General features: G+C 51.0%; 1 protein-coding gene across 1 annotated transcript in view; it reads right to left on the bottom strand.

Moving 5' to 3' along the window:
* Positions 1–5,225: 5,225 nt before the first annotated feature.
* GLDN (gliomedin) overlaps positions 5,226–26,915 on the bottom strand; it is a 429,338-nt gene continuing 407,648 nt past the window's right edge. Inside the window, exon 10 of the mRNA XM_085644191.1 lies at positions 5,226–7,754. Within this exon, the coding sequence (XP_085500317.1) occupies positions 7,292–7,754 (463 nt within the window). The 3' untranslated portion in view covers positions 5,226–7,291. The remainder of the gene's footprint in view (positions 7,755–26,915) is intronic.

Below are 26,915 nucleotides of genomic sequence, written 5' to 3'. Positions count from 1 at the left end.
CAGGTTGGGGCGGGCGGGAGGAGATGGAGTGAGTGAAAACACCAGCACTCGTGTGGAGTGGTCAAAGACAAAGAAAATAGTAGCTCCTATAACGGGAGTAGTGGAAGGACGCAAGCACTTGGTCCATGTTCAGGGGGAGGGTCAAACACAGGAAGAAGCATGACGCTTTTATGCTATGGACTAACGGGAACGACGGATATGAGAGCACGATGGAGCAAACAAGTGGTAAGGCAATGGGCGGGCTGAAGCCCACAGATTGAAAACATGCTGTTCGAGACAGCGCATGCGCAGCCTAGACGGGACCTAAAAAAAAAAAAAGGACAGAATATGACAAACAAGGCCAACATGCTTAAAGTTGATTATTATATAATAGCTCACCAGCAACTTAATATTTGGCCCAATACAGGAAATAGGTTTTCTTTTGATAACGTGGCGAAACAAAACTCCACAACCCAACCGACAGTTGATCTAATGTACTGCCTTGTTTTTTTTAACTGGGAATTATTCTAATTTGATTCACATGTTTCTTTTTAGTATTTAAGAAGGAAGAAACGTTTGCCAAAACCAACACTCCATATGCTGTGGGGGTGCCCTTTTTGTGCTGTAAATCACTGGGGCATGTGTCGATGTGTGCATGATTATATTCTTGTTTCAGGCACAAACCTAACCTTACTCCCTGTTTTGCCAGTCACTGTCTTTGTTAAAAACAGATTCACAATTGCTTTATTAAACCTTCTTGCTTTCTCCAATTTGATTGAAAATGCACCATTTGCCCACTATTTTTTAAACCCCCCGAACACCTCTGTGGTGATTCCGTCTCACTCGCTACGCTCGCTCGCATTACCGTGTCACTAAAGAAGGAATGTCAAAAAAGTGTGTCACCAGCATGAAAAGTTTGGAAACCTGTGCTTTAGAATATGCCCCAATGTGTACCCAAGGCCTATAAGTTAAATGTCACTAGTGGACTGCAGCACCCATTTTGCCACCAACTAAACATTGATGTTGCTCCCACTCAGAGCTTTTCTGCAGCAGAAAATCCATATCAGTGGGACATCACAGAGAAGCTATCAGGCCACGTGAAGCCCTGTTTGACAACCACTTGCAGCCTTGCCCAGGAATTCAAGCTCAAAAAAAGTGACACAGTCTGAACTTAAAAATCTTCACCAAGTGAAAGCACCCAAAGTATCTGGCTAGTGAGGGACCTTCATTGGGTTTGACTTTCTCCCACTCAAAGCTTTCCCGCTACAAGGCAACAGCTTAATCAGGACCTCTTCCAACAGCTATCCGGCCTAATAGAGACCATCTGGGCCTCAGCCTGCTGCCTTGCCCCAAGGAGGATTTTTGACTTCCATTTCAGAGACTAAGTTAGATGGTAACATTTCCGTTTGGGGTGAACCTGGTTTCTCTATCCAAACCGCGCTCCATGGTGGACGACCTTAAGTCACACCTAGGTACTGATTGCGTACAACCAGATGACTGCAGTTGGTGCTTTGCACTATTTTCATTTAAAATTCCATGACATGTCACAGCTTAAATCTCGAGGTGTGCGACATTTGCATAATTTGCTTTCAGGTAATTACATAAAGTTTCTGCAAAATTATACGTATTTACAGAAAATGCAAATCCATCTTTTAGTGCTGTATTTTAGAGTGAAATGCATCCTTGCACCAGTTTATGAAGTGAGGGCACGTTTTGTGCTAAAAAAACTAAATCTCTGTAAACATCTGCTGGCTTTCTGTTGTTCCCGTGAGTTTATGTTAATATTTTATTGCAAATGGTGTGTTACTGGTAAATGTTCACCACAAATACACATAATTACATGAAGTGGCATAATGGTGTAATTTCAAGAATGTTTTGTAACAAGAAAAATGTAGAATTCCTGGAATTATAGAAATTATGCTGACATTGACATTTTGCCCAGTTCAACTTAAAACCCAGCAGCAAACACTGGTTGCTGGAAGGAGTGTGTTACTATATTGCCGAACATGGAGTGACCTTATCACATTTAGTAAGTGATAACTTTTGATGGGGGAGGGAGATAAAGATATGTAGTGTACATTCAAATGGATTGTAATTAAAAATCACGTTTACTTGTAGAGTTGGATATTACGTCATCATTCTTAAAATGTCACTTTTAGAAAGTTACCATTTTCGTGTACTAACTATTTGTGCTTTCTGCCAGTGTCCCTGCTCACATGAATGTGAATGTCTCTGCTGTTGGGGTTTCTTTATTCCTTGTAGTCAACGACACAAAAGGGGATTAGTTGAGGACAGAATGGGCCAACCTGCCAGGATGATTGGCGGAAAGCTGTTACCAGCCCTACTACCAAAGGAGTCCAACACTAGTCTTCTGTCACCCAGACTTCTTGGAGCCTTGACAGGGTGTTAGACCTGTCAGCCCTTTGGGTGGTCTCTCCTCATCATTATTTATTTTGTCCCACTTTTGCCTCAAACCCTGTTAGTATTTTTCCTTTTTGGGAACCACCAGACTTTTTAGTATTGATGCAGATTCAGGGAGCCATTTTATCTACCCCTGGAACTTCTGTCTGAGGGCCTGGAGCACAAAATGGTGGCCACCTGTGACATCATCAGAACCCACTGGAACCTACCAGCACCTTCCAGAACATTCCAGAACCCTGTGACAGTTGGAGGCGGTTTGGAATGTTGGGAAGCTAAGCCAGAGTTGACAGTTGGAGCTGGCAGTTGGCACCTGACTGGTGAAGAGAGAGCAGCAGAAACCTGAAGGTGGAAGGAGTGAGGCAGCAGGGGTGGAAACTTGTGCCTGGAGTGGGGTCCATAAACCCACCCTTGATACTAGTCCCTACTGACTGAGCCCAGCCTGGAGCCCTGTGTGGGACAAAGCAAGAAAAACCATCTTAAGGACCTGGACAGCAGGAACAGGCCTTAGAAGTAAAGAAAAGCAAGAATCTGACCTGTTTATTGGTTTCCCTGGAATCCGACGTCGAGAAGCCTGAGACCGGGAGCCCGAGGTGGAGAGGCGGCGCTGACTGGAAAGCAGACGTCGTACCCGGAGCCGCCAGAGGTCGAGAGAGGGCGCCGACGCAGGTCGTGAGGAGTACCAGAGGTCGAGGAGGAAGTCACCCGAGGTCGAGTGAGCGGCGTCGACGGGGGAGTGAAGTCCGCCCTCCGGAGTCGCCGGAGACCGAGGTGAAGCGTGCCGGAGGTCGGGAGTGGAGGTCGCACTCCGGAGTCGCCGGAACCTGAAGAGAATCGTGCCGGAGGTCGGGAGTGGAGGTCGCACTCCGGAGCCGGCGGAAGTCGACATCGAGCCAAGACAGCCCGACGTCATCGAACCGGAGGTCGACATCGAGCCGAGGCCGCCGACATCGAACCGGAGCTGCCCGAAGTCGACATCGAGCCAAGACAGCCCGACGTCATTGAATCGGAGATCGACATCGAGCCGAGGCCGCCGACATCGAACCGGAGCCGCCTATCGACGTCGTCAAGAACTGACATTGCGCCGAGGCCGCCGACATCGAACCGGAGCCGCCTCACGGCGTCGACACGACTCCAGCGGCGTCGGAGCTTCATAAAAAGGGCAGTAAGTGGAGTAGAGGGCGCCTAAGGCCCTGTGGAGCTCTAAGAGACCATCCTAAGGGATAAAGAGGTGTTAGAACCAGCCTGGAAGTGCCAGGGGTGGACTGAGACTGATACAGTGACCTGTGTGAGGGGTTGTGTAGTTTGGGAGAGCCAGATACCTAGATTACCCTTGATCTACCTCAGTTTTAGCCTCAGCCTTACCCAAGCTAGGTGAGACACCCTCAGGCCATCCACCTAACCACAAGCTGTGACTGGGCCAAATCAGCCCATAGTATTTGGAATGTGATCTGATTTTACAAATGTCAGTGTTGGCTGGTATTATTTATTGAGGGTACTGTATTTATTGTATTTATCTAAATTATTCCTGTAATGTATTTATTGTCCTGAGCTAACTTATTCCTGTACAGTATTTATTCCCTCACAGTATTTATTTGACCTGATCCTATTTATTGCACCTGTAAAGTATTACTATTTATTTGACCTGCACTTTTTAAGGAGAAGCTTGTGTACTGTGATTGTATTATTATTTATTTAATCAGCAACTAAGAGAAAAGAAGATAAACACAGAGATATTTTCATAATTTTTAAGGTGTAGTGTCGTTTTTGGAACGGATGCACACATGGTTATTGTATGGGTATTGCGTATGCTTAACACGGTGCCTGACCCCTGACCACTCGAGCCAAGCTACCACTGTGTATGTCTGGAAAGACCCCGTTACCACCACCCTTTCCGGTGTGGGAGTGGGGTTTTTCTAACACAGGGGAAGTGGAAAACTATCCAGAACCAGATGTGGAAGTAGTATAGGGAATCCCCCACTTCATAGGCTGGCACCAGGTATAAATATTGGACCACCAGAGGTACTCTTCAGTACACTCCTGGAACTGTGGAAGACTTCAAGAGGGCTGCCTTGTTCCCCAGAGGACTGTCCTGCTGCTTGAGGCCTGTGATCCCCAGACGACTACCCCGCTGTTTGAAGACCTGCCTTGCTGCTTGAAAGAGAACTGGACAATCTCTTTTAACTCAAGACCACCAGACATGACACCAATAGCTTGTTCACAGATCTTGAACCCTTCACCTGGTCTCTTCTCTAGTCAGTCCTAATCCACCCCTCAAGTGGTGATCCCCAGTTCCTGGACCCTTGGAAGTGGTGTTAGAGGTGCTGCTCCTCATTAAACCTAGACCGGGACTTAGAAAACATTTCACTAAAAGTGCCACAAGAATCGACAAAAGACTGGAGATTACTACCAGCTGTTCCGCTCATGGTGATTCGTCGGTTAGACTGACTTTGCAGTAGCTCCCACTATGCTCTTCTCCGCAGCAGCAAATCCTGTTCAGAAGGACTTAGGGACACCTGTACCTGGCCTCTTGGGGCTCACTTCGGCTACAGCTTGCAGCTTCCAAAAGGTTGTCTAAATCTGGTGGGAAAAATCTTCACCAGACTCAACAGTGACTGGCTCCCCTTCAACGATAATGACAACCTATTCGGCCTGGATCGCCAGCTTTTCCCCCTCAGAGCTTTTTTCCTGCACTTCACCTACTGCCTCACTGAGACTTTATCCAAAGGCTCCCCGACGCCACCGACTACTCCGTGGACACAGCCAGCTGCCTTGCCCCACTTAACTCTATTTCCTCCTGGACTTTTCATCAAGAAACTTTATTTTTTGCAACCTTTATTTATATTTACAAAGTAAATACAATGTAAAACACTGAGAAGAAAATACATCCATTAGAAGTGACAGCTGAGAAGAAAGGAAGAGCAAGTTCCCGCCCCCTAAATCAAGTAGGCTAGAGAAGCAAGCCCAGTAATGGTGGTAGCACCTTGAGGGGAACAGTTAGCAGAGTTCTCCTTCGGCGCATAACAATTCTATTGGAGGTATGTCTCAAATGGCAGGACTGTGCAATGACCTAGGAAACCGAGCCCTGGGGAGACGAGATGGCAATCAACGATATCAGTCACAGAAGAACATCCGAACATAACAAGGAAGAGGAAGGGGAGGAGAAAATAAGGAGGGAGAAGAAGAAGGAAGTCAGAAGAGTCGAAGCTCATTGTCCCCAGGTGTAGAGCACACTAAGGTGCAGAACAATCAGGCGGGGAAAAAGAAGATGCCCCGGTGACAAGCCAATGTTGCATGGTGTGAAGACCAGTAATAGTGGTGGGTCGGCAGCGCAGTGAGGCACTACTCATGTGAATTTACTAAGTCCGAAGATAAGCCGAGACCCGGGCCCAATCCACCTCATATATCCATCCTGGCTCCATTGTGGTTGGCCTTAACTTATAACTTTGCCACTGTCTTGTGCTAGGTTTTACTAAAAGTTTAAAACTCATAACTCTGGTTCTACTGATTAAATATAATTTCTTTTGGTGTAATTTATTTATTATTATTTTCTCAATATTTAAAATGTGTTTGGGATTTTTCACGTGTTGTTGTTTTACTTTATTACTGTTTGTGTACTGCATAAATACTTAACACAATGCCTCTAAGTTAAGCCGGACTATTTTTTTACCAGAGGGTTAAACACAGGTTAGTTTAGTGACTCAAGTGGTTTAGCCTGACAAGCATTGTGGTTGTCGCTTGAGAAGGGTTCTCATCACCCTCAACCAATAACCCAATTTTCTTACAACTACTTTATAACAATAGCCCCTTCTGTCTTGTCCCGATAACTTCTTCTCATTTACTTATGTTAGCACATTAAACACAGACCTTTTGGCTTTGCCAATCCTTGTCCAGTCTTGAACAATCTTTACTGTCTGTCTGCATTGATTTACGTCTGCAGATTCCCTGAACTTCAGCAATATTCATGGTGCAGTAGTGATGAAGAGACATTGCATGGCTGGTTTGTTCTGGGTGTAAAGAAATGGAAACGTAGTGATGTGCCGTGTCTGAGTGGACTGATTGAGCATACTGTAGAATGCTGAGTGTGGATGCTGTGAGCATGGGGCCGATAACGCATGGCATGTTGGTTACTGTGTGCTGGGTGAAGCCTGGGAGGCGATTAAAGGTAGAGGGAGGATGAAGCCCTACCTAACAGGACTCATCAGGCGGTGGCTGTAAAGTAAGGACCTAGTATGAAATAAAGAACATACCTCCCACCAGAGTAGCTCCAAGACTTTTCCCTCCAACTTCAACATTTCTGCTGCTGCATATTAGTGTCAAAGCCTCGTAGCCCCATTCACTTAATCAATATGAACACATTCAGGTAGGGATTACTGGTTGATTCATTCACAATTACAAAGTTTTACTTTTTCACTCTAGGATGACAACCACTGTGTACTGCTACCAATTATATCATAGAGATCTCCTGAAAAAATACATTTATACTATTCAAATTAAACATTTGAAATAATACAGCCTTTATATTCTGAGTATTTTATATTTAATAAACTCGTAAGGGTGGCATGATTAAAGTACATGGTCTGGTTGTAAAATAACAAAATACATATTTTGGGTAGTACAAACGTAAGGCCTGAAAACCACTACCATGGGAAGCGGAAATGAAAAATGATTCTCGAAATTCTCTAACATGAGAACTACAAAGAAAACCGGGTTCGGACTAAATAGTCTCAACCCTTCCGTTTGATTCCCCTTAACCAGATCGAGCCACCCCAAAACTGCTCAGTATGATCACACATGCATGAGGTCACATGACGTCATATCGGCTGTCACACCTGGTAGACTTTTTTTACAGCCTGAAATTAACTGAACAGCACAGCTGATGGTTAATGTATTATTAGTCTGATGCAAACTGTACAGGGTATTGCAATAAATAGCCATCTTCCCATGCATAAAGCTGCTTATCTCTTGGGTTGTACGACAGCATCCCTAGGACTGATGTCAAAGACCTGAGCTCAAAACTTGCAGCAACTTGTTTCTCTTTGATCAAATCAAAAGCAAACGTCACACGCAAATCCTTCGTGTCGGTAACATACAGAATGCCGCCAGCTATGAAAGCGTTGCCCGCTTTCTCTTTCGGGTAAGTGGTGTTAATATGCCGAACGACAGAAAATGTTTTCTCGTCAAGATTGGCAACAACGATGTTCTCGTCCTCGCTGGAGGCATAGATAATCCACAGCCCCTTTTCGTCTACGGCGACGTTAAAATAGGATTTTGAGTTCAAGAACAGGTAGTTGCGACCCCGGTGCAAGGCGTTCTCTATCGTCAACGTTCTGTAGGATTCAGTGTTGACGTCCAAGCTGTAAAGAAAAGAGATTATGTTACACAACTGTAATCATTTTACTCTTGAAAAGAATAATGTACAGATCTCGGTAGACACAAGTTAGGATCGTGTTGTATAAGATTTCACTACTTTGTTCACCAGGTTGTTAAAAGGGTGTATTGGGTAATAATTAGTTCACTGAACTACAGAAGTTGCCAGCTAGAAAGGATGGTAATATTGTTGTTATAACGAAGCCATTTCCTGGAGCTGCCCCAGAAGCATCCACCATTCTACAGTAGCTAGAAACAAACTATCTTAATGCCACAGGGTCACCTTTGCAGAATCTGGTACTCTTGGAACGTGTAATAAGAATCATTGATATTTTTGAAGAATCATTTCCATTTGATGTGTACACTTGGAACTGGGATCGCTTTTGATACATTTGCTGTGGTCTTTAGGAACGTATTTCTGGTTGACTCTTTAATACAGAGTATCTGATAGAGACTACTAGCCGCAGATTCCTTAACGTAGAATTATCCCTAGGCGTGAGACTGGATCTGGAAAAGTTTGCCACAGCATCTCTGCGTGCCGGGGGGCGGCACCTCGTGACTCCGCCCTGACGTCGTCCCCGGACGTGACATCAGCGAGGTCACATAAGTCCCACCCCGGCGCGTTGACGTCAGTTTCCTTCTTTTCCCCATGCAACGCGGATCTGGAGTGAGTTCCCTTGACCTGTTTTCGGGCCTACTTTTTTTATTTTTTTTTTTATTTTATTGTGCAGAGAAAAAGGGTACAAGCACGGGCCTACAACCACCTGGGCCGGCCGCCAGTATTCAGAAATGTTCAAGCAGTTCAAAAACAATGACTGGCCCACAGGGGCTCCGCTAAATGACAGGAGATCAGGCTGTACATAAGGGAAGTCAGGATAAACCCAATTTTGAATAAATATCAACAAAAGTAAAGAAAAACAAAAAGCAAGGCGAAAAACATTAAAAGGGCGTCTAACCACAGCAGAGGAGCTCCACATAGGACCACCCTAGGGTGGTCAATAAAAAGGGGGTCTGAGAGGGAGGGGGGGCCACGGGAAAACCAAATCTATACTCAGATGAACAAATTAAGCAAGGAACCCTCAAGGATCAGGGGGACAAGGCAACATCAGACGTATCCACCAGGGGGGGAGAACGGATAGTCCCTCGATACACATTCCACTGACCCCAGATTCTACCCCACGCCCCCGGTTTACCACGAGCCACATACACCGTCTTCTCCCTGAACATGCACCAGTCCATGTTCTCCTTCCATACGGACACGGTGGGAGGCCGTTGGGAACCCCAAAGCTGCGCAATGTCTCTCTTTGCGATCATGTTCCCAAGGGCCGTCCACCGAGCCTGGGCCGCATTATAGTCACTGGGCTCCCACACATTCAGAACACATCGGCGCACCTCCGGCAACAGAGCGACCCCAGTGACTCGTTTCATAACATCATGCACCTGGCGCCAATATTCCGCCACCTCGCGGCACTCCCAGAGGATGTGGAGAAAGGTGGCACTGAGCCCGCAGCCACGCTTACAGAGCCCGTCGTCAGAAAACCCCATCGAGACCAAACGGGGACCCGTCACATAGACACGATGGAGAATCTTAAGCTGGACCAGTCGGAGACGGGCCGGGATGGCAACCTCCTTAGGGGATGACAGCACAGACTGCCAGTCCTCGTCGTCCAACTCAACCCCATCTCCCGTCCATGCCTCCCGAAGACGCACCAAGAGATCAGCCCGATTATTTATTCGTTTTTTTTAAATCAGGGAGATAGTACTGTCGGGGACGTGTCCGTCGAGTATACGGTCCTCGAGAGGCGAAGAAACAGGGACCGTGGTCCCCTCCCCAAAGACCGAGAGTAGGGCGTGCCGAACCTGGGCATAGCGGAAGAACTCCCTTTCACTAAGCTCGTACTCGCTCTGAAGCGCCGCGAAGGATTTAACCGAGCCTTTAACCCATAGGTCCCCCACTCTGCTAATGCCGATCGTATCCCAGTGCTCAAAGCCTTTCGTTGTCCAGAGGCTTCCCAAGCGCTCTGAAGCGAATAGAGGAGTAGCACACGTTAACCGCTCACTCCAGCCCACAGCTACATTCGCCGCCTTCCACACACGTACCGCAATCCTAGTAGGGCCCGTGAGGGTCCTTCCGGCAGATCGAGAGTAGAGCGCTCTGTTATAGTTACCGCCGGGAAGCAGGAATTTATCCATCTCATAAGCCGGGTTCGAGCCAGGAGCGTACGTAGCATGGTTAATGGCAGACAGCTGGGAGGCCCAATAGTACCTTCTAATGTCAGGAAGCGCGATGCCCCCGTCATACCAGGGAAGAGTCAGCTTTGCCAAAGCGATACGCGCACGACCGTCCCAAACCAGTCTCCTCTGCAAACTCTCCACTTCCCTAAAGTAGGCCGCCGGAATGGTATCGAAGGAGTTCTGGAGTGCGTAAAGAAATCTGGGAAGGGACATCATTTTAAACAGTGCTGCGCGACCAAGTGGAGACAAGGGCAACTTACACCACCGAGCCGTATCCGCCCTCAAACGCCGGAGGGGAGACAGGAGATTCTGCTCGTAGCGGACCGCCGGATCCAACGAAACGTATACCCCCAAGTATTTAAAGCCGGATTGAGATGTTTGGATCGGAAGCCGAGGCGGCAAGAGAGGAAGGCCACCGGAGATAGGATACACGCAAGATTTGGACCAGTTAATTATCAAACCCGAATTTCTCCCGAAGGAAGTAAGGACATCAAAAAGCACATTGAGCGACTTCCGCGGCGAGGTGAGGTACAGAAGAATATCATCCGCGTACAACGAGACCCGATCCTCGAAGCCCGGGGCCCACCGGATCCCTCTGATCGAGGGCTCCCAGCGGAGCCAGGCAGCGAGCGGTTCCAAGGCGAGAGCAAAGAGCAGAGGGGACAACGGGCACCCCTGCCTAGTACCCCTCCCGAGAGCGAAGGGCCGAGAAACCCGCCCATTGACAACAACCTGAGCCATTGGACCAGCATAGAGGAGCTTCACCCAACTAATAAATCCCTCCCCAAAGCCAAACTTCGCCAATACGGCCCAAAGGAATGGCCACTCGATGGTATCAAAGGCCATCGTGGCGTCTAAGGAAACCAATATGGCCGGTTCAGAGAAGTACTCCGCCCTAGCGAGGACGCCATGTAGACGCCGCAAGTTGAGAGCGGTATTACGATGAGGGATAAAGCCGCATTGATCCGGATGTATCAAATCACATATAACTTTCAGAAAGCGATTAGCGAGGACCTTGGCAAGGATTTTCGGTTCGGCATTTAGTAGGGAAATAGGCCTATATGAGGCACAGCGGTCTCTTGGCTTACCGTCCTTGTGAATAACAACTATAGTAGCCAGACGCTGGTCGTCGGGAAGGGAACCCCGCTCGAGCGACTCCAGAAACATACGACGGAGGAAGGGCGCGATTTTATCCGGGCGTAGTTTATACAGTTCAATCGGCAGTCCGTTGGGGCCCATAGCCTTGCCCGAGCGAAGGGAACGAATCGCGGTAGCAATCTCGTCGACAGACAGGGAGGCATCCATCTGCTCACGGTCCTCGACGGATAGGCCGGGCAAGGCAATATCCCGCAGCAGGAGACGAGAGTCATCCTCATCTCTATCAGACACCGGGGAGTACACCGCCCGGAGGTGGTCAGCAAAACACTCCACAATCGCACCAGGGTCAGTCACACACACTCCATCCGAAACCCAAAGCTCCGGGACCACACGATTTACTCTCTCCTTCTTATCCAACCAAGCAATCAGTTTACCCGCCTTGTCCCCGGCATCATACAACCTACCCTGTTGCTCCCTATACATGATCTTGGCAGCGTCAGTGACAAGAGACTTGTATTCAAACTGCTTCAAGCTGAGGGCATGAAGCCCATCCTGAGTGACACCCGTCTCCAAAGCCGCCTCTAGCCCCGATATTTCAGTCTCCAGCTTCACCACCGCCTCATTCTTAACCCTCTTAGCCTCCACTATCTGGGATAGGGCATGCCCGCGGAGCACTGTTTTGAAGGCTTCCCACAGGGACACTGAGGACAGCACCGACCCCTCATTCTCGAGAAAATACTGATCAATCGACTTAACAAGGCTATCACGAATCTTGGGGTCTCGCAAGTACCAAGGGTTAATAGGGGCGATCCGCCCAGCGGACCGCATCCCGGTGTCGAAAAGCAACCACAGTGGGGAATGATCAGAGATACCCCGGGCCAAGTGCTTTACCTCTCGAATCCGGGCAGTCTGGGCCGCGGGCATAAGAAAATAATCCAATCTGGAAAGAGTCCCATGGGCCCCAGAGTGAAATGTGTACTGACACTGTGTCGGATGCATTAACCTCCAACAATCCACCAGACCGAAGGTATCCAAGAGTCCGCCGAGCCACGCCTGGGCAGCAGGGAGGGCCCTGGGCGGGTGGCGATCCAACTCACCCGAAACAACCGAATTAAAATCCCCACCCATAAGCAAAAGACTGTCAGGAAGCTCAAGCAGCATACGACCCAAGTCTGAGAAAGCGGAGTTCTGGAGGCCCGGGGGAACATAAACCGAAACCAAGGAAAGGGACTGTCCCTCCCACCTCCCAGTCAGAGCCACATAGCGCCCTCTATCGTCTAGGACAACCCTGGTGATCTCTAGCGGAAGTGAAGATCGTAGGAGAATGCCCACCCCTCTAGAGCCAGTGGTGAAACCGGAATGGGCCACGAGTCGGTATCCCCCCCTGTTCATGGCATGACAAACATTACCAACCAGATGCGTCTCCTGTAAGAATACCACATCAGGAGTCAAACGACGCAAATACTGCAGCAGAACACCCCGCTTGATACGATCCCCCAATCCATTGACGTTCCAAGACATCAGTCTCAACCCGTCCCCCCCCCATCCCCTCCAGTAGATCAAGGGTCCCCCAGCAAATAGCGCGACACCTGAAACTGAAACAGAGCCAATACCTCGCCTTGAAAACAGAAAACACAAATCCAAACAACCCCTCCCACCCACCAACCCCCCCCCCAAATTCAACTCCCCCCACCCTGCACCCCTGCGGTCCAGAAAACCACCCCAACTTGCAGTGTGCCTGTCGCCCTAAAAACCCCATTCTACGAAAAGACCCCGGAGGAGGAAAGGGACCCGTCCCCGCCCGCCCCCAACACAGATCATAATTAAACAAAATGTACAAAAGAAGTAGAACCCAGCCGAACAAAACAAAATATCAAAGTCAAGGACCAAAAGTCACTCCGAAGGAGGCCCGCCACCCTCGGTACCACCAGAAGGCCCAGGCCGGTCACCCCGGTCCGGCAGAGAATCCAGCCAGTCACTCACGGTCGCAGGACAGTCAAAAAAGGTAGTCCGGTCTTCGTATTCCACTCGGAGCCTGGCAGGAAAAAGCATCGAGTACTTAAAACCCAGGTCCCGGAGACGGCGCTTCACCCCCTGGAAACCCATCCGCTGTTTCTGGACAAGTTGGGTGAAGTCCGGGAAAAAGTTAAACGGATGAGTTCTCATATCGGACCGGGCCATGTACCCGTGAGGCCTGCAGAATCGCATCTCGGTCTCTGTAGTGAAAAAGTTTTGCGACAATAGGCCTCGGGGGAGCTCCCAGTCGCGGCCGACCGCCTGGGACTCGATGGGCCCGCTCCACGGCAAAGAACTTACTCAGGCCAGCGGGGGCAAGCTGTTTGAGGATGAGTTCCTCAACCATAAGATCCACCGGGCGATTGTCGGAGGTCTCCGGAACACCTATGACGCGGATGTTATTGCGTCGAGCCCGTCCCTCGAAGTCCTCCAGCCGCCGGGCCATCAGGTCGTTGGCCGACTTGAGGTCGCCGAGAGCAGTCTGCAGGTCCGACACATCCGTACCAAGGGTGGACGTCCGCAAATCCAGCGATTGAACCCTCTCATTGGTCTTAGAGAGATCCGCCCGAATTAGCGTAACATCAATGGCCACCGTGTCGATTTTACGGGCCAAGGCCTCGTACTGCTGAGCGATGGTCTCCTTGATGCCGTTAATGGCGCCCATGATGTCCTGCAGTGACAAATCCGGAGGGGCGGACGGAACACCCCCAGCGTCATCCGGGAGAACACCGGCCGTCCCAGGGGACCCTTTACCATGAGTGTAGCGGTCCATGTTGTTGGTCTGGACCGGTCCCCCACGTAGGGATGTCTTGGTCTTACGCCTCTCGGGATCCCCTCTGCCTCCCATGTGGAACCACGCTCGCCGAAGGGGACCACCGAGCAAGCGTCAAAGTGGCACAGGCGAAGCCGATACGAGCCGTACCAGGGACCGCAATGTGGCGGTGCGAGAGGATCAAAGTCAATGGGCACACTGGTTTCAGGCGGAGGCAAAGGCACGAAGCGAAGGCCGAGTGAAAACCCAGCCGCACAAAGCAACTCCGCTGTCCAGCCACTCAGAGATCCAAAAGTGAAACCGAAAGTGATGAGACGGCCGCTGGCACAGCCCCGATGCCGTTGTTGTTCCACTATGCCCCGGCTCCACAGTTCACCTTCGCACCGGGCACAGCCATCAGTTGGGCCTCAAAAGTTCAAACCACCATAGATCAGGTCTCCCAGGTCTGATTTGGTTTCTGAAAAGAGTTTAGGGTTCAGCCAACGTTCATCTTCCAGAATCCGTCAACCAAGTCAGGATAAAGTCAGGATAAGTTCCGAGGAGCAGCGAGGGTCCGGGGAGCCCTGTGCTCACGCGACCATCTTGGATGCGTGCTAGGCTCCTCCTCTTCGGGCCTACTTTTAACGCCTTTGCGTTGGGAACAGTGTGCAATGCGGGCTTCAAGACGTGTACTTCGTGTATGCGTCAAATGTCGGCGACGGGCCCTCACCCTATTTGCATGTGGTGTTTGGGTGAGCATCATGATTCTACGGACTGTGACGCTTGTCAGCATCTTAAGCCGAAGTTCCGGCGGGAGCGCCGGATGAAATTGCATTAGGCCCGCTTGTCCAGATCGGTCTCGTCACAGCGTCCGTCCCCTACCTCGGAAGCCAGAAGCCGCCGATTAAGACTGCGGCATCGTCCTTCACCGAGGCCCAAGGGGCATCATTCGCCTGCCGGCAAGTCCTGCAGCTTGTCACCGAGGCCCTGTCCTCCTTCCGTGGAGGGCGGGGGTCCCTCTCGGGCCGTGCGCCCTCGGCCGTCTCCACCCTATCTGCCGTTTCCTGGCATTGGGGTGACGAGGGCCCAAATGAAGGCCTATGCTGCGGCTCTGCAGGCTTCTTTGGGCCCTCCTCCTCCTCTCCCTGTGACGTCCGTGACTCTCTCACCATGTGCGGGGCCTTCTGCAGACTCGCCGGCGACTTCACCCCCGGCGCCGACCAGTTCGGCTTCAGGTTTAGGAGGTGTGGTCATCGGAGTGCAGCCCAACGGGGTTCCCCTCTTTGACCCACGGCATCCCTGCCTCGCCGCAAAGCCCCGCGGGGTTCCCTGTGGCATCGCAGGAGGTCGCAGGGACTCACAGTCCGTCCCCGAGTCCCTCTCGGTCCTCTGGGCAGGCGGCTGTCTTACCGGAGGCCGACCTGATGCCTTTCTGGTGCCGACGGCTTTCCTCCCCAGCCCTGGCGGTGCCGCGACCCGGGGTGCCTCCCCGAGGCCTTCAAGGTCCTCAGCGCAGGCGGCTGCCTTGTCGGAGGTCGAGCCGGCACCGTTTTGGCGCCGTTCATTGGCCTCCAGCGGGGCTCGGGGACGGGCGGCTTAGCTTGCAGCCTTCGCCCACAGATGAGTTGCTCTCTCCTCCACGACGCCCTACGGAGGCGAGTGTAGCCTTTGTCCGGGCAAATTCCACGGCCGCTAGCATTTTGCAAATGGGCAACCCGGTCGCTCCACTCCCTACGGACCATTTGTTGGAGGTTCTCCACCAGGGATCTGGTGGAGGGGAGCTGCTTCTTCCATTTGGAACTTCGCTCCACAACTCTCTTCTGGGAGCCTGGGGCGTCCTGCTACAGGGGATCCGGTGCCTCAGTCACTCCACCACCGCCACCGCCCTGACCCGCATGACCCAGTCTGCCTCCCACCGATCTGCCCATCGCCCTGTCCTGCAGACTGCTTTTCCTTCCTTGCCTTCAGTGTTGCTCCCTCGGGAGGCCCGGTGGTTGGACTCCTGGGGGCGTAACATGTTTGCGTCCACTAGTGCTGCTCTGCGAGCACTCAACACACTTTGTGTGTTGGCCAGGGCTACCTCCGTCCTATGGGATTCCGCGGAGTCCCTTCTGTCTCGTACCTCCCATGAGGGTGTCTGTGCTGATCTGCGGCACCATGTGCTGGATGGTTGGGAGTTAGCTGCATTTATTCTCCGTTCAGCCTTGGATGTTTCTAATTCTCTCGCCCACGCTATGGCGAGGTCTGTGGCCCTCCGCCGCCATGCTTGCCTGTGGGATAGCGTCTTTCCGGAAAATATTCGGGAGAGTCTTGTTGACCTGCCTTTTGATGGGGTTCTTTTATTTAACAGCCATGCGGACTCCGCCATTCAACGACTCCTTGTGAGGCTCCGTCTTCCTCACCCCCTTCGTAAGCTTCCGCTTGTCGGTCCTTCGGTGCCTTATGGGAGGCGTTATCCCACCTTTCTCTTTGGGCCTAGTGTTTCGGTTGGCCCGTGTGTGTGCTGTGTATGGCTTGGGATGCCTTCAGGGTCCTTAAGTTGACCCCTCTGTGCTTTTGGCTGTTGGTTCAGCCCTTCAGTTTTTGGGGTGTGTGTTTTTTGGCTGTTGGTGCAGCCATACTGGTCCTCAGTTTGGACCATCTGTGTATTTGTCGGCTGATTGGTAAGCCGCCTGTGGTGCTGCCCACAGGTCTTTTATGTTCTTGACCTCTGCTGCAGGTTTCCCTAAGAGGTGTCCCCCTGTTTTGTTTGGGGACGTGTCATACCCTAGGTGGGGTACTGGTAGGCTATTGTATAGCTCTGTCCTAAGCTGGGCGTGTGTGGATACCTTCTTGGGTTCCTCGCTTTTCCTGACGTCACTGTATACCGCTTGGTGCAGTCTCTCTCTCTCTCTCTTTTTTCTCTCCCGCTTTAGTGCACCTTCCGCTGCTCCAGGTTCTGTCCTGCTCAGTGTCCGATGGTGTTCAACTCCCACCCCCTTTTTTTTCTCCAGGGCTTGCTTGCCCTCTTCAGCCTCTGGTTTGCCAGACTGCCTTTTGTCATGCCGTCTAAGGCGTTGTGTCGTGTTGTTTCCACCTTTTTATCTGACGTTTCGGCATGGTCCTATGCCTTGTGTTCCAGGGGGGGCTAGGTTATTCCTGGTGTTCCCCTGTGTTCTGGTTGACGGCTTTCGGCTGCTATCTTCTGGCCGGTCCCACTTCTCTTCGTGGGGCGGGTTATGCCTTTGGCCCGGTCTTTCTCTGGGGCTTGTTCTGGGGTTCCCTTACCTCTGTCTTCGTCTTCAGCTCGGGTTGTTCTGGGCACACTACTTCGTAGTGTTTACCGGCTGCCTGCTGTGCACGCCTGGTTGTTATGGTCCGCCTCCGTGGGTCTCAGAGTGTACCCGTGTGCTCCTGTCCCTTGCCCGGCTGGAGCTTTGTGCGACTGTGTCTTCCTTCTCACGTATGCGCTTCTCGGCTGCGGGCCATTCCTGCCTTGTGGTTGCTGCCGTTCAGCTGATACCTTTGCTGTGTGTGTTCTCCTGCATCGGGCTCTGCCTCCATTTCCACCTCTTCTCCTTGAATATTGCGGGGGTTCTTTCCTTCCTTGGTACTCTCTTGGTGCCGTCTGTCCCTCCGGGTTTTCTGGCGGACGCCCTTTAACCCTCAGGTCGGCTTGTGGTATCCTGGCCTTCCCTTCTCCTTGTTCTTGATTACTTCTGCTTGGTGGGGGCTGGGCCGTCCTTCCTGTCCCCCTGCAACATCCCCGGTTGGGACCCTGTGTTTCCACACTGACACATCCCCTGTTGGGGCCCTGTGTTCTTCAACGCTGGTGAAGGTTCTCTCGCAGACCCTCCTCACCTCTGGGTATGGCTAGAGTATCTATTCTACGTTAAGAAATCTGCGGCTAGTAGTCTCTATCAGATGTACAAGTTACTTACCTTCGGTAACGATGTATCTGGTAGAGACGATTCTAGCCGCAGATTCCTTCACAGCCCGCCCTTCCTCCCTGTTCTGCGAGGGCCTTCAGCTCAGTCTTCTGCACTTGCCTCCCTCCGGGTGGCTTTGCATTCTGCGAGTGCCCTCTTTTACTTCCTCCCTGGCGGGATGTTTCGTTCTGTTTATTTGTTCCCTCCTTCCTTTCTGGTGACTGGAAGGTAGGTTCATGTGTACATCCTCATCTCTACACTCTGGTTATTCTCGTGTTGGGCCTACTCATACTCTTTGCTCTTTACAAGGGATACAACCCTCCTCGATGGTGTTGTCGTTCCTCCTCTGTCCCGGACTTGCTGTCCTTCACTGTTATGGTTGTGGCTGCAGACTTTCTGTCGCCTGCCGTGACGTTTTTCACATGTTGTTTTCTACCTCCAGGAAGGGTATCGCCTTCGCTTGCAGGGTTGCTTCTCTGAGGGGTGCTCTGCTCTTTCCCTTCCATGACTTTTAGTGACACAGTGCCTGGCACTGTCCCTAATGGTGCTGCTCCTCACCATTCGCCTTTTCCCTTTCTGTTTCACTGCTCTTTTGCACACTGTTCCCATACTCTCACAGTTTTGTTTGTGATAGCTCCACGTAGTGGCGCAGAAAAGTTCTCTGAAGAAAACTGACGTCAGCGCGCCGGGGTGGGACTTATGTGACCTCGCTGACGTCACGAAGGTTGCTCCAGCCCATTGGCTCCAACAGAGAGAAAGACTGCCAGCCAAATCTACAGGCTGGACTCTCAAAACCGTGGCCAACAGAATGTTGGAGGAGCACAAATTTCTCAAAGCGCTATAGAAGGAAATCCTCGATGACAGAAAGTCTGGTCCTAAGTGGTAAATTGCTCCGAGCACAAGGAGCGAGGTCTTAAAACGAATCCATTTGGGCACAGAAAACCAGTGCAAATTCCTCATATGGGAAGAAATATGCTCCCTTCTAGATAAATCGAGAACGAGCCTAGCAGCAGAATTCTGTACGGTTTGAAGTTTCCGCAGCAAATACTGCAGGAGACGGCCGTATAGGGCATTGGCATAGTCCAGCCTAGACATGACCAATGCCAAGAGCACTGTGATCTGTATTGCGACCGACAAAATGATTAGGAATGTCTTGAGCATGCGTAGTAAGCCAAAGCATTTGGCAACCACAGAATTAATTTGATTATGGAAGGACAATTTATTATATAACCTAAAAATCGGGATTCAAAATTTCTTTTGCTTACATCCTTTTGTTAGATTGTTAATTTGTTGTTAAAGTTTAAAGTACCTAAACAATAAAATATGTACATATTTATTGTGCCACAATTTAGGAATTACCTCACCCGAGGAAGAAAATAAAATAAAACAAATTATTTACTTTCCTTTTTAAAGCCAAAACAAATTTCAGATAGTTTCCCTACTTTCGCTATCTTTGACTCTGAGTGCTTTTGAAGGGAGCCTGCACTCCCTCTATTGTATTGTAGAGGTGCTGAGCAGGACATCTTGCTGTTCAATTTTTGTATAGTGAGTAATGCGGACTTCACAACTACGTAAATACTCTAAACAGCTAAAGGCATTATTCATCGTTGCCATGCAGTTGAAGTTGTTATACAGATAGAGTAAAGCTCATAGCATACTTTCCCAATTGTCAATGAGCTCTGGGAGGGACACGGGCTACCCTGGGAGGGCCTGACCCTCTTGTCCTCCCTGTAGGACTGACCTGCCTATGTGTAACTTACATTGAGGGTCCAACTAACCTTTTTTTTTCAGGTGCTTCGATATTCCTTTATAAATGGTAGTTGTTAAGGGTCCTGGTTGAGCTTAGCAATGCAAGTAAGTAAGTTTATTTGCATGGTTAATTAAAACCATTGCAGCAGTAAACTAAATTATTAAAAAGACAGTAAATCTGAAAAAACGATTCCTCTAAAATCCAATATTGCTATTCTCTTGACTACAGATAAAAGCAATAACTTGTGCAAAGGGGGCAAAAGTTCATTCAGTATATTATTCTTGCTAAGCATCTGGAACGCATCAGCAATGCACTGAAGTTGATCAAACTGTTCTGTTATTGCAGCGCATGCTTTCGGATCAAGAATGCAGGTCAGGGACCAATAGGATCAGTATATATAAAAGCTGCAAGTGTGTTAAAAATAATACAAATGTCAGCAAGACCGTGGGACCTATCCCAGACCTGTGTTGACCAGAAGACAGGATTTGAGAGCACTGTGCTTGCAAGTGAAAGGCGTCAGAAAGATAAAATACAGTCTGTCGATAAATATGGAAAGCCTTGCCTAACCTCAGTCCTCGGTGAGCTCATGTGAATGTCTTTATACCCCCGGGGTAGGAGCACTGTCAGGCCGTAGACCCAGCTGCCATGCTGTTCAGTTGAACATAGAGCTCTTTTCCCCCCTCCCTCCTCGTCTTTCGGCCTGACCTCATGATTTGTGTCTGTCAATCAGTATCCTTTCGGCTGTATTCAAATTAGGTCTGGGTGGTAAATTCCGTCCTGCTCCCGGAATCTGGGTAATTTTGCGTTCCAGGGATAACACGGAATTGCCAAAAATTCCGCGATCCGCAGCTTCGCTGAATTTTTTGCTTGTTCTCGCAAACAGGAAAAAAGCATCGCGAACGGGCAGAACAAGCAATTTTGCGTGTTCGCGGAATGCTGCGTGCTCGCGGGGATTTTTTACCGTTTTGCGGAGCTTTGCGTAGCGCGACTACACAAATTCCGCTCACCCCTAATTCAAATAACTCACAAGGCGGCAGTTTAACTGTAAATCAAGCAGGAGAAAGAACCTCTTTCCGACCCCTCCTGACCTTCCAACTTGTCCTCAGGATGTGTTTCTGGCATTTTGTTACTTTTCAACTATGTTCAAGTATCTCACAAGGTGGCAGCTAGGTGTAAATCCTTTGCGGCAAAGCATGCCATGACTGCCTGCCTGCGAGTGCAAACGTATTTGTGAATACAAAGTGGGCGTAAAAATGCTCTGCGTTTGCTCAGGAATGCTAGCTATTTGATTATTAGGTGAGGGATATCTTCTTTCTCTAATGAACCAGGCCTCCCATCTACGGAGCATGAGAATTACACCTAATTAAACTTGTTGTTAAATACGCCATGAAGGGGGGGCGTGGCTAGCCGTCTGCCATGGCGGTCGCAGCGCAGTAGAGCTCCGGACCCTCCCGGGGGGAATCTATTCATCCTTTGCCGTCCCACGGACTTTGGTGGCCAGGAGAGACGCATCTGGGAGCACCGCAGCCCTCAGCACAGAGGAGTGCGTTTGGCTGCCCGAATAACAGCACTCCGGTGTGGATCTTGCCCGGGGCCTGTCGGCTGCCAGACCTGAGCAGAGGCCGGAGCCTGGAGTGATGAGGGCGCCCACGCACGGGACGAGCACCTGGGCGTGTTCCTGCCCGGGACCTGCACTTAGCGTGGGATTTGGGGTCCCTTCCAAGCCCATTCGGCAGCACCCTGCATGACCCACACCCGCCTCCGAGAAACGAGCACAGGGCCTGATCCCCCTACCGGACAGCGGCTGTGAGGCGGATGGCCTGGCGGGGGAGCGGCTTGAAGCTCCACATCGAGCGGGGAACATCATCGCCCAAGAACACGCCTGCCGTGATCTAGCGCGGTGAGTGGGAGCGCCAGAGGCGCCTACGCTGACTCACACGCTCGGACCCCAGATCTGCAGCCTGCTGCGACCCGGGAGCCGTTAATCCTGCGGAGAGGAGGTTGGCGCGGGCCTACTCGGGCCGCGCCTGGAAAGAGGCCAAGACCTGCAGCGGGACACGGGCGCTGCGACGTGGGCCTGAGGTGGAGATAGCAGTGGTGGGGTCCGTTGGCCTGGCTCCTGCACCACATGTTGGGTGTCTCCAGGGGATGGCTGCACAGAGGAGAAATGCTGGAGGCCCACAGTGAAAAGAGACACAGCCCACGGACCGGACTGGCCCCCGGGGGAGGTGCAACTGGGAAGGCACAGAGAAGCGACAGGAGAACCTGTCAATTGTCAGTACAGTCCCAGGTATAGTGCCACGGTACCGCGTAAGACTCCTGCGGACTGCCATTGAGCCTCTTGAGAAGCGAGGTGAGCTGGAGTGTAAACCCCCTCCCCTCCCCCCCCCTTTTTCTTCTGTCTGTGGGCTGCCTGGACCTAGAGGGTTGCCGGATCGACATGAGGCCCCGAGGGGGGGGACTGCGAGACTGATGACGAGACTTCCCCCCCCAGTATAACCTGCGGTGTGGAGCTAGCTGACGGGGGACCCTGGGCGCCCCTGCCGCTGTCCTTTACCAGGGTACAGCAACGCTGGACGCATTTCCTTACGGTAGACCGAGCATACTATACACGTGCTGAGGCGCCACACATAGCGAAGAACATACAGGGGGGCCCTGTGGTGCCATATCACCTAACAACTTTAGGACACCACTGTCCATGAACGCTGGACCTATCTGCTCTGCCTGGACATACACAGCGGGATACCACCTCCCCTGACTCCCTGTCCCACCGGTGATACTCATCCAGGGTGCACTGAAAAGCAATTAGGTTGCGCCATAACACCACTGGGGACATTACCGGAGTGCCTGTGGACCCAACCACAGAGACGGCTTAGTGCGAAGACTGGTGGCAACGTTGCGTCATGGGCAGGAATCGGGCGAAGAAGCTGGAAGGACAACAAGGACCTGACCACTCTTCTACCATGACGGGCCACACTAATAGGCCCTCCTCGTCTGGGGCAACATCGCCTGGACATACAGAAGAGCCACCGGATAAACTGGACCTCGTTCTCAAGGAGATCCGAGACTCTAGAACAGCGCTGGAATTACAAATGGGTACGCTCGCCACGGGGCTAACGCTGCTGAAGGCAGACCAAAATAAACTGGCGGACACGGTCAGGGACCACGACCAATCTATCACTGACCTCGCCCCCAGCGTAGCGGAACACTCATCCACATTGCAACAACTACAAAAGCAGGTGACTATGCTCATGGACCGGGTGGAGGATGCGGAGGGCAGAAACAGACGCAATAATGTCCGCGTCATTGGACTGCCGGAACGCTGTGAAGGGAATAGGGCAGCAGAATTCATGGAGGCATGGTTCAGAGATCATGTGGCATCTGAAGGACTTTCCCCGTACTTCTGTGTGGAACGGGCCCATCGAATTCCGACGGGACAGCCCAGGCCTGGCCCGCCGCCCCGCCCTCTGATCGTGAAAATCCTCAATTATAGAGACCGCGACGTCCTACTACAGAAAGCTAGAGAAAAGGCACTTATTCAATACGAAAACCACCGTATATCCTTGTATCCCGACTACACAGTGTTGGTACAGAGACAGAGAACATCCTACCAGGCTGTGAAGGAAAAACTACAGAAAGCACAACTCAAATACGCACTTTTATATCCTGCGCGGATGAAGGTTATACATGACAAGAAAACCCACTTTTTTGAAAGCCCAGCAGACGTCGAAGAATGGATGGAAGTAATGTGCATCGGTTCTAGCCAAATCAGCAACCCGGATATCTCCTCGCAGGATTCAGACGCACTCCTGCAAAGGACCTCTCGCCGAACTCAGAACCCCAACCGGAGTAAAGGGGGCGTCGGCCCATCACGAGAACAACAGCGACGAGACCAGGAGGGAGCAATTGCTGGTGCCTTCCGTGAAGACTCGCACAAAATCTCTTCTGACTCAGAGGACAGTACTATTCACTTGGATTCCGAGCACAGTGCAATTCTCTTCCCCACGATCACACCGAGGGCAGCCGATGATATGTAAGACAACTGAATACAGAGGACAAGTCGACGACACCGGAGTCGGAGGCTGTGGTACTTGCCCTTGCCACTGGCGTGAGCTCTGCGCCTGAGAGACTATCGTATCCTTTAGCTTGTAATGCTTTATGTGTATGCTGATGAACTCCGAGGTTCAGTCTGGGGGTGGGTTGGGCTCCAGCCTTATGTCCTATTGATACAACTGTTGCACTCTGATACATCTGGGATAGGCGCTATCTGAGGAGGGGCTCCGCAATACTCTCCATTATGATTGATTATGCTAATAACACTGTCCCCACCACATCTGCGCACACTCCCCCCCCCCTGGGGGTAGGGTACCGTAGAGCCGCTGGGTTGCAGACCCTCCTACGACCATGATCAGGTATGGGGTTAGCTACCTCTCTGCTAGCGTACGCACCGTTATTTGTTTCGTACTATTTGTACTCCAATGTTGGGCCCAACGCAGTTTAGGCGCTGTGCCAAGTTTTGTTAAGGTTATGGGTAAGGGGTCTCCTGGTCAGGTCTGCTCTACTGGCTCCACGGGTATGGGAGCTCCACAGTATACTTTGAAACATGGCAGGGAACACTAACACTATAGGGTCGTATAACTTAGTCACATGGAATGTACAGGGATTAGGTGCAATCCAGAAATGGCACCGTATTCATGCATTCCTCCTTCGACACAAGACACAGGTGGCGTTCCTTCAGGAGTCCCACCCAACCAAATCTGAAACACAAAAGATGCGGAAAAAATGGAGGGGGCATATTTATTCCACCAATTATTCTGCCTTCGCTAGGGGAGCGACTATTTGGATACGCCACGGGGTACCCTTTCTTGAACTGGAGCGCCGGGTAGATGACCAGGGCCGATACATCCTGGTGAAAGGCACCCTTGATGGCTCCCTGGTGGTCCTCGGCAGCATTTATGCCCCTAACTTCGACCAGGACCGCTTCTTGGGTACGTTGGGTGCAGTCTTAGCAGACTGGGACGGGATACCCTGGATTCTAGGTGGGGATTGGAATGCGGTACTGGACACTGAGCTAGACAGGTCACACACCCCCCTACATGGCACGAACGCTAGCAAACTAGCGGAGAAAATCACGACATGGGCAAGCGGGTGGACACTTTTTGACGTGTGGCGCAACCCACAAGGAATATTCCTTTTACTCTCCGGTACACAGTCTCCACACCAGAATCGAAAGGTTCCTCTTTTCGAGATCCATCATAGTGAAGGCCCACCACTCCACATATCTAGCAAAGACCTTCTCTGATCATAGCCCCCTCGAGCTCACACTCGGTTGGGGCATGGTGCCTACCCCAGTCCCCACATGGAAGTTGCACCCACACCTACTTGAAAACGCCCCATTCCGCACGACTCTGTCTAACGCTATCACCAATTACTTGGCTGAAAACTGGAACACAGCCTCCTCTAATTTGATTGAGTGGGATGCTCTGAAAGTGGTGGTGAGGGGGACGACGATTGGACAGTTAGTGGGGCCTAGACAAGAGACACACCAAAGGCTGCAGGACATTAAACACAGGTTACACACACTGGAGTGGGAGGCAGTGTCAGACCCTGACAAACGGGAGGCATTGCAATCCGCACACATAGAGCATGCGGAAACGCTAGAGACACTGCGGACAATAGACTACAGGGCATTTCTCCAACGAAAACACACCGAAGCGGATAGATCAGGTGCACTACTTGCCCGCATTGTTAGAGACAGACCAGACCCGCCAATCATAACTAGAATCCGCACCCTAGCAGGACATATAGTCCACACACAAGAAGAAATAAATGCGGCCTTTCATGATCACCTTGAAGCACTCTATGCACCCCCTGCACCGGTAGAAAGCTCCTCAATTACTGAGTTTTTACAAGACCTCCCCTTCCCAGTGCTATCTGATGATGTGCAGAAAGATATAGATGGTCCTATAACTCAACAAGAAATCCGCGCTGCAATCAAGGGTCTAAACCGTAATAAGACGCCTGGGATGGATGGGCTCTCTATAGAATTTTACCAGGCCTACTCTGAATCTTTAGTACCCGCACTGGAGGCCGTATTCAAGACTGCTTTTGAGATTGGCCGCCTGCCAGATTCCACCATGCAGATATTGGTCACGTCCATACCAAAACCAGGGCGAGACGGGTTAGAGATGTCTAACTACAGACCCCTCTCTATGTTATCTACTGAATATAAAATTCTAAGCAAGGCCCTTTCTAATCGCATACAACCATATCTTACTACGCTTATCCACAGGGACCAGTGCGGTTTCCTACCAAACCGCAGCACCTCTCTGAACACCAGACGGCTACATTATGTAATGAAGGCCACCCCACGAGCTTACCAATATGCAGGGTGTATGGCACTGGACCTTAAACAGGCATTCGACTCCCTCTCCTGGGACTTCATGTTCGCGACTCTGAGACGGTTTGAATTTCCGGACACATACCTTAAATGGGTCCGCTTATTATATACGTCCCCTAAGGCCAGGGCTCGCGCGGGTCGCTACATTTCAGACCAATATAATATCTACAGAGGCACGCGGCAGGGATGCCCTCTATACCCCCTGTTGTTTGTCCTTGCACTAGAGCCCTTGGCTCTAACCCTTCGGGTTTCCGCGGACCGGCTTGGCATTCCTATCGATGGAGTGTGCCACCTAATATCCATCTATGCAGATGACATACTCCTATACTTACGAGACCTGACCACTGATAATGCCCCTCTCCCTAATATATTTGCCACCTTTGAGCGACTGTCGGGCCTGACCATAAACCCTTAGAAATCGACGAGCTATTTCTTCCAAGAGGTACCACACCTAACCCGCCTGCAGTTCGGCACCTATACCCTGCCGGTAACTCCTACGACCTTTACGTACCTAGGTATCCAGGTCTACAGAACACAGGAGGATCAAATTGAGGGTAATATACAGCGGGCAATAACGGGGCTAGTGTACGGTTCTGGTCCTCTCTACCTTTATCGGTGATGGGACGGATCGCCATCTCAAAAATGGTGATGCTGCCTCGCCTATTATACTACATTGTGAATCTACCCGTGATCCTCCCACAGTCCATTTTTAACACATTGAACACTATACTGGTGAGTCTTATCTGGGGTGCCGGACGCAGACGAATAAGTCTTCGGAAGCTCTAACTGGAAACACACAATGGCGGCCTGGGAGTCCCTGACTTCCGAGGCTACTATTACGCAAGCCAGCTCCAGTGGCTCTCATACTGGACCGTGGGTAGGAATTTGCAGGAGATTGGGTTCACGCTGCAGAGGCTAGATCGAGGGGAGCTGTATTCCTTGCTGTTGCCGAGGGCTAGAATTCCCTCAGACTGTCCTCCCCTACTGAAG

Source organism: Triturus cristatus, chromosome 3_1, assembly GCF_964204655.1.
Source record: "Triturus cristatus chromosome 3_1, aTriCri1.1, whole genome shotgun sequence".
In the NCBI taxonomy this organism is placed as follows: domain Eukaryota; kingdom Metazoa; phylum Chordata; class Amphibia; order Caudata; family Salamandridae; genus Triturus; species Triturus cristatus.
The sequence above is the reverse complement of the archived record's forward strand: the minus strand, read 5'-3'. Positions and strand labels throughout refer to the sequence as shown.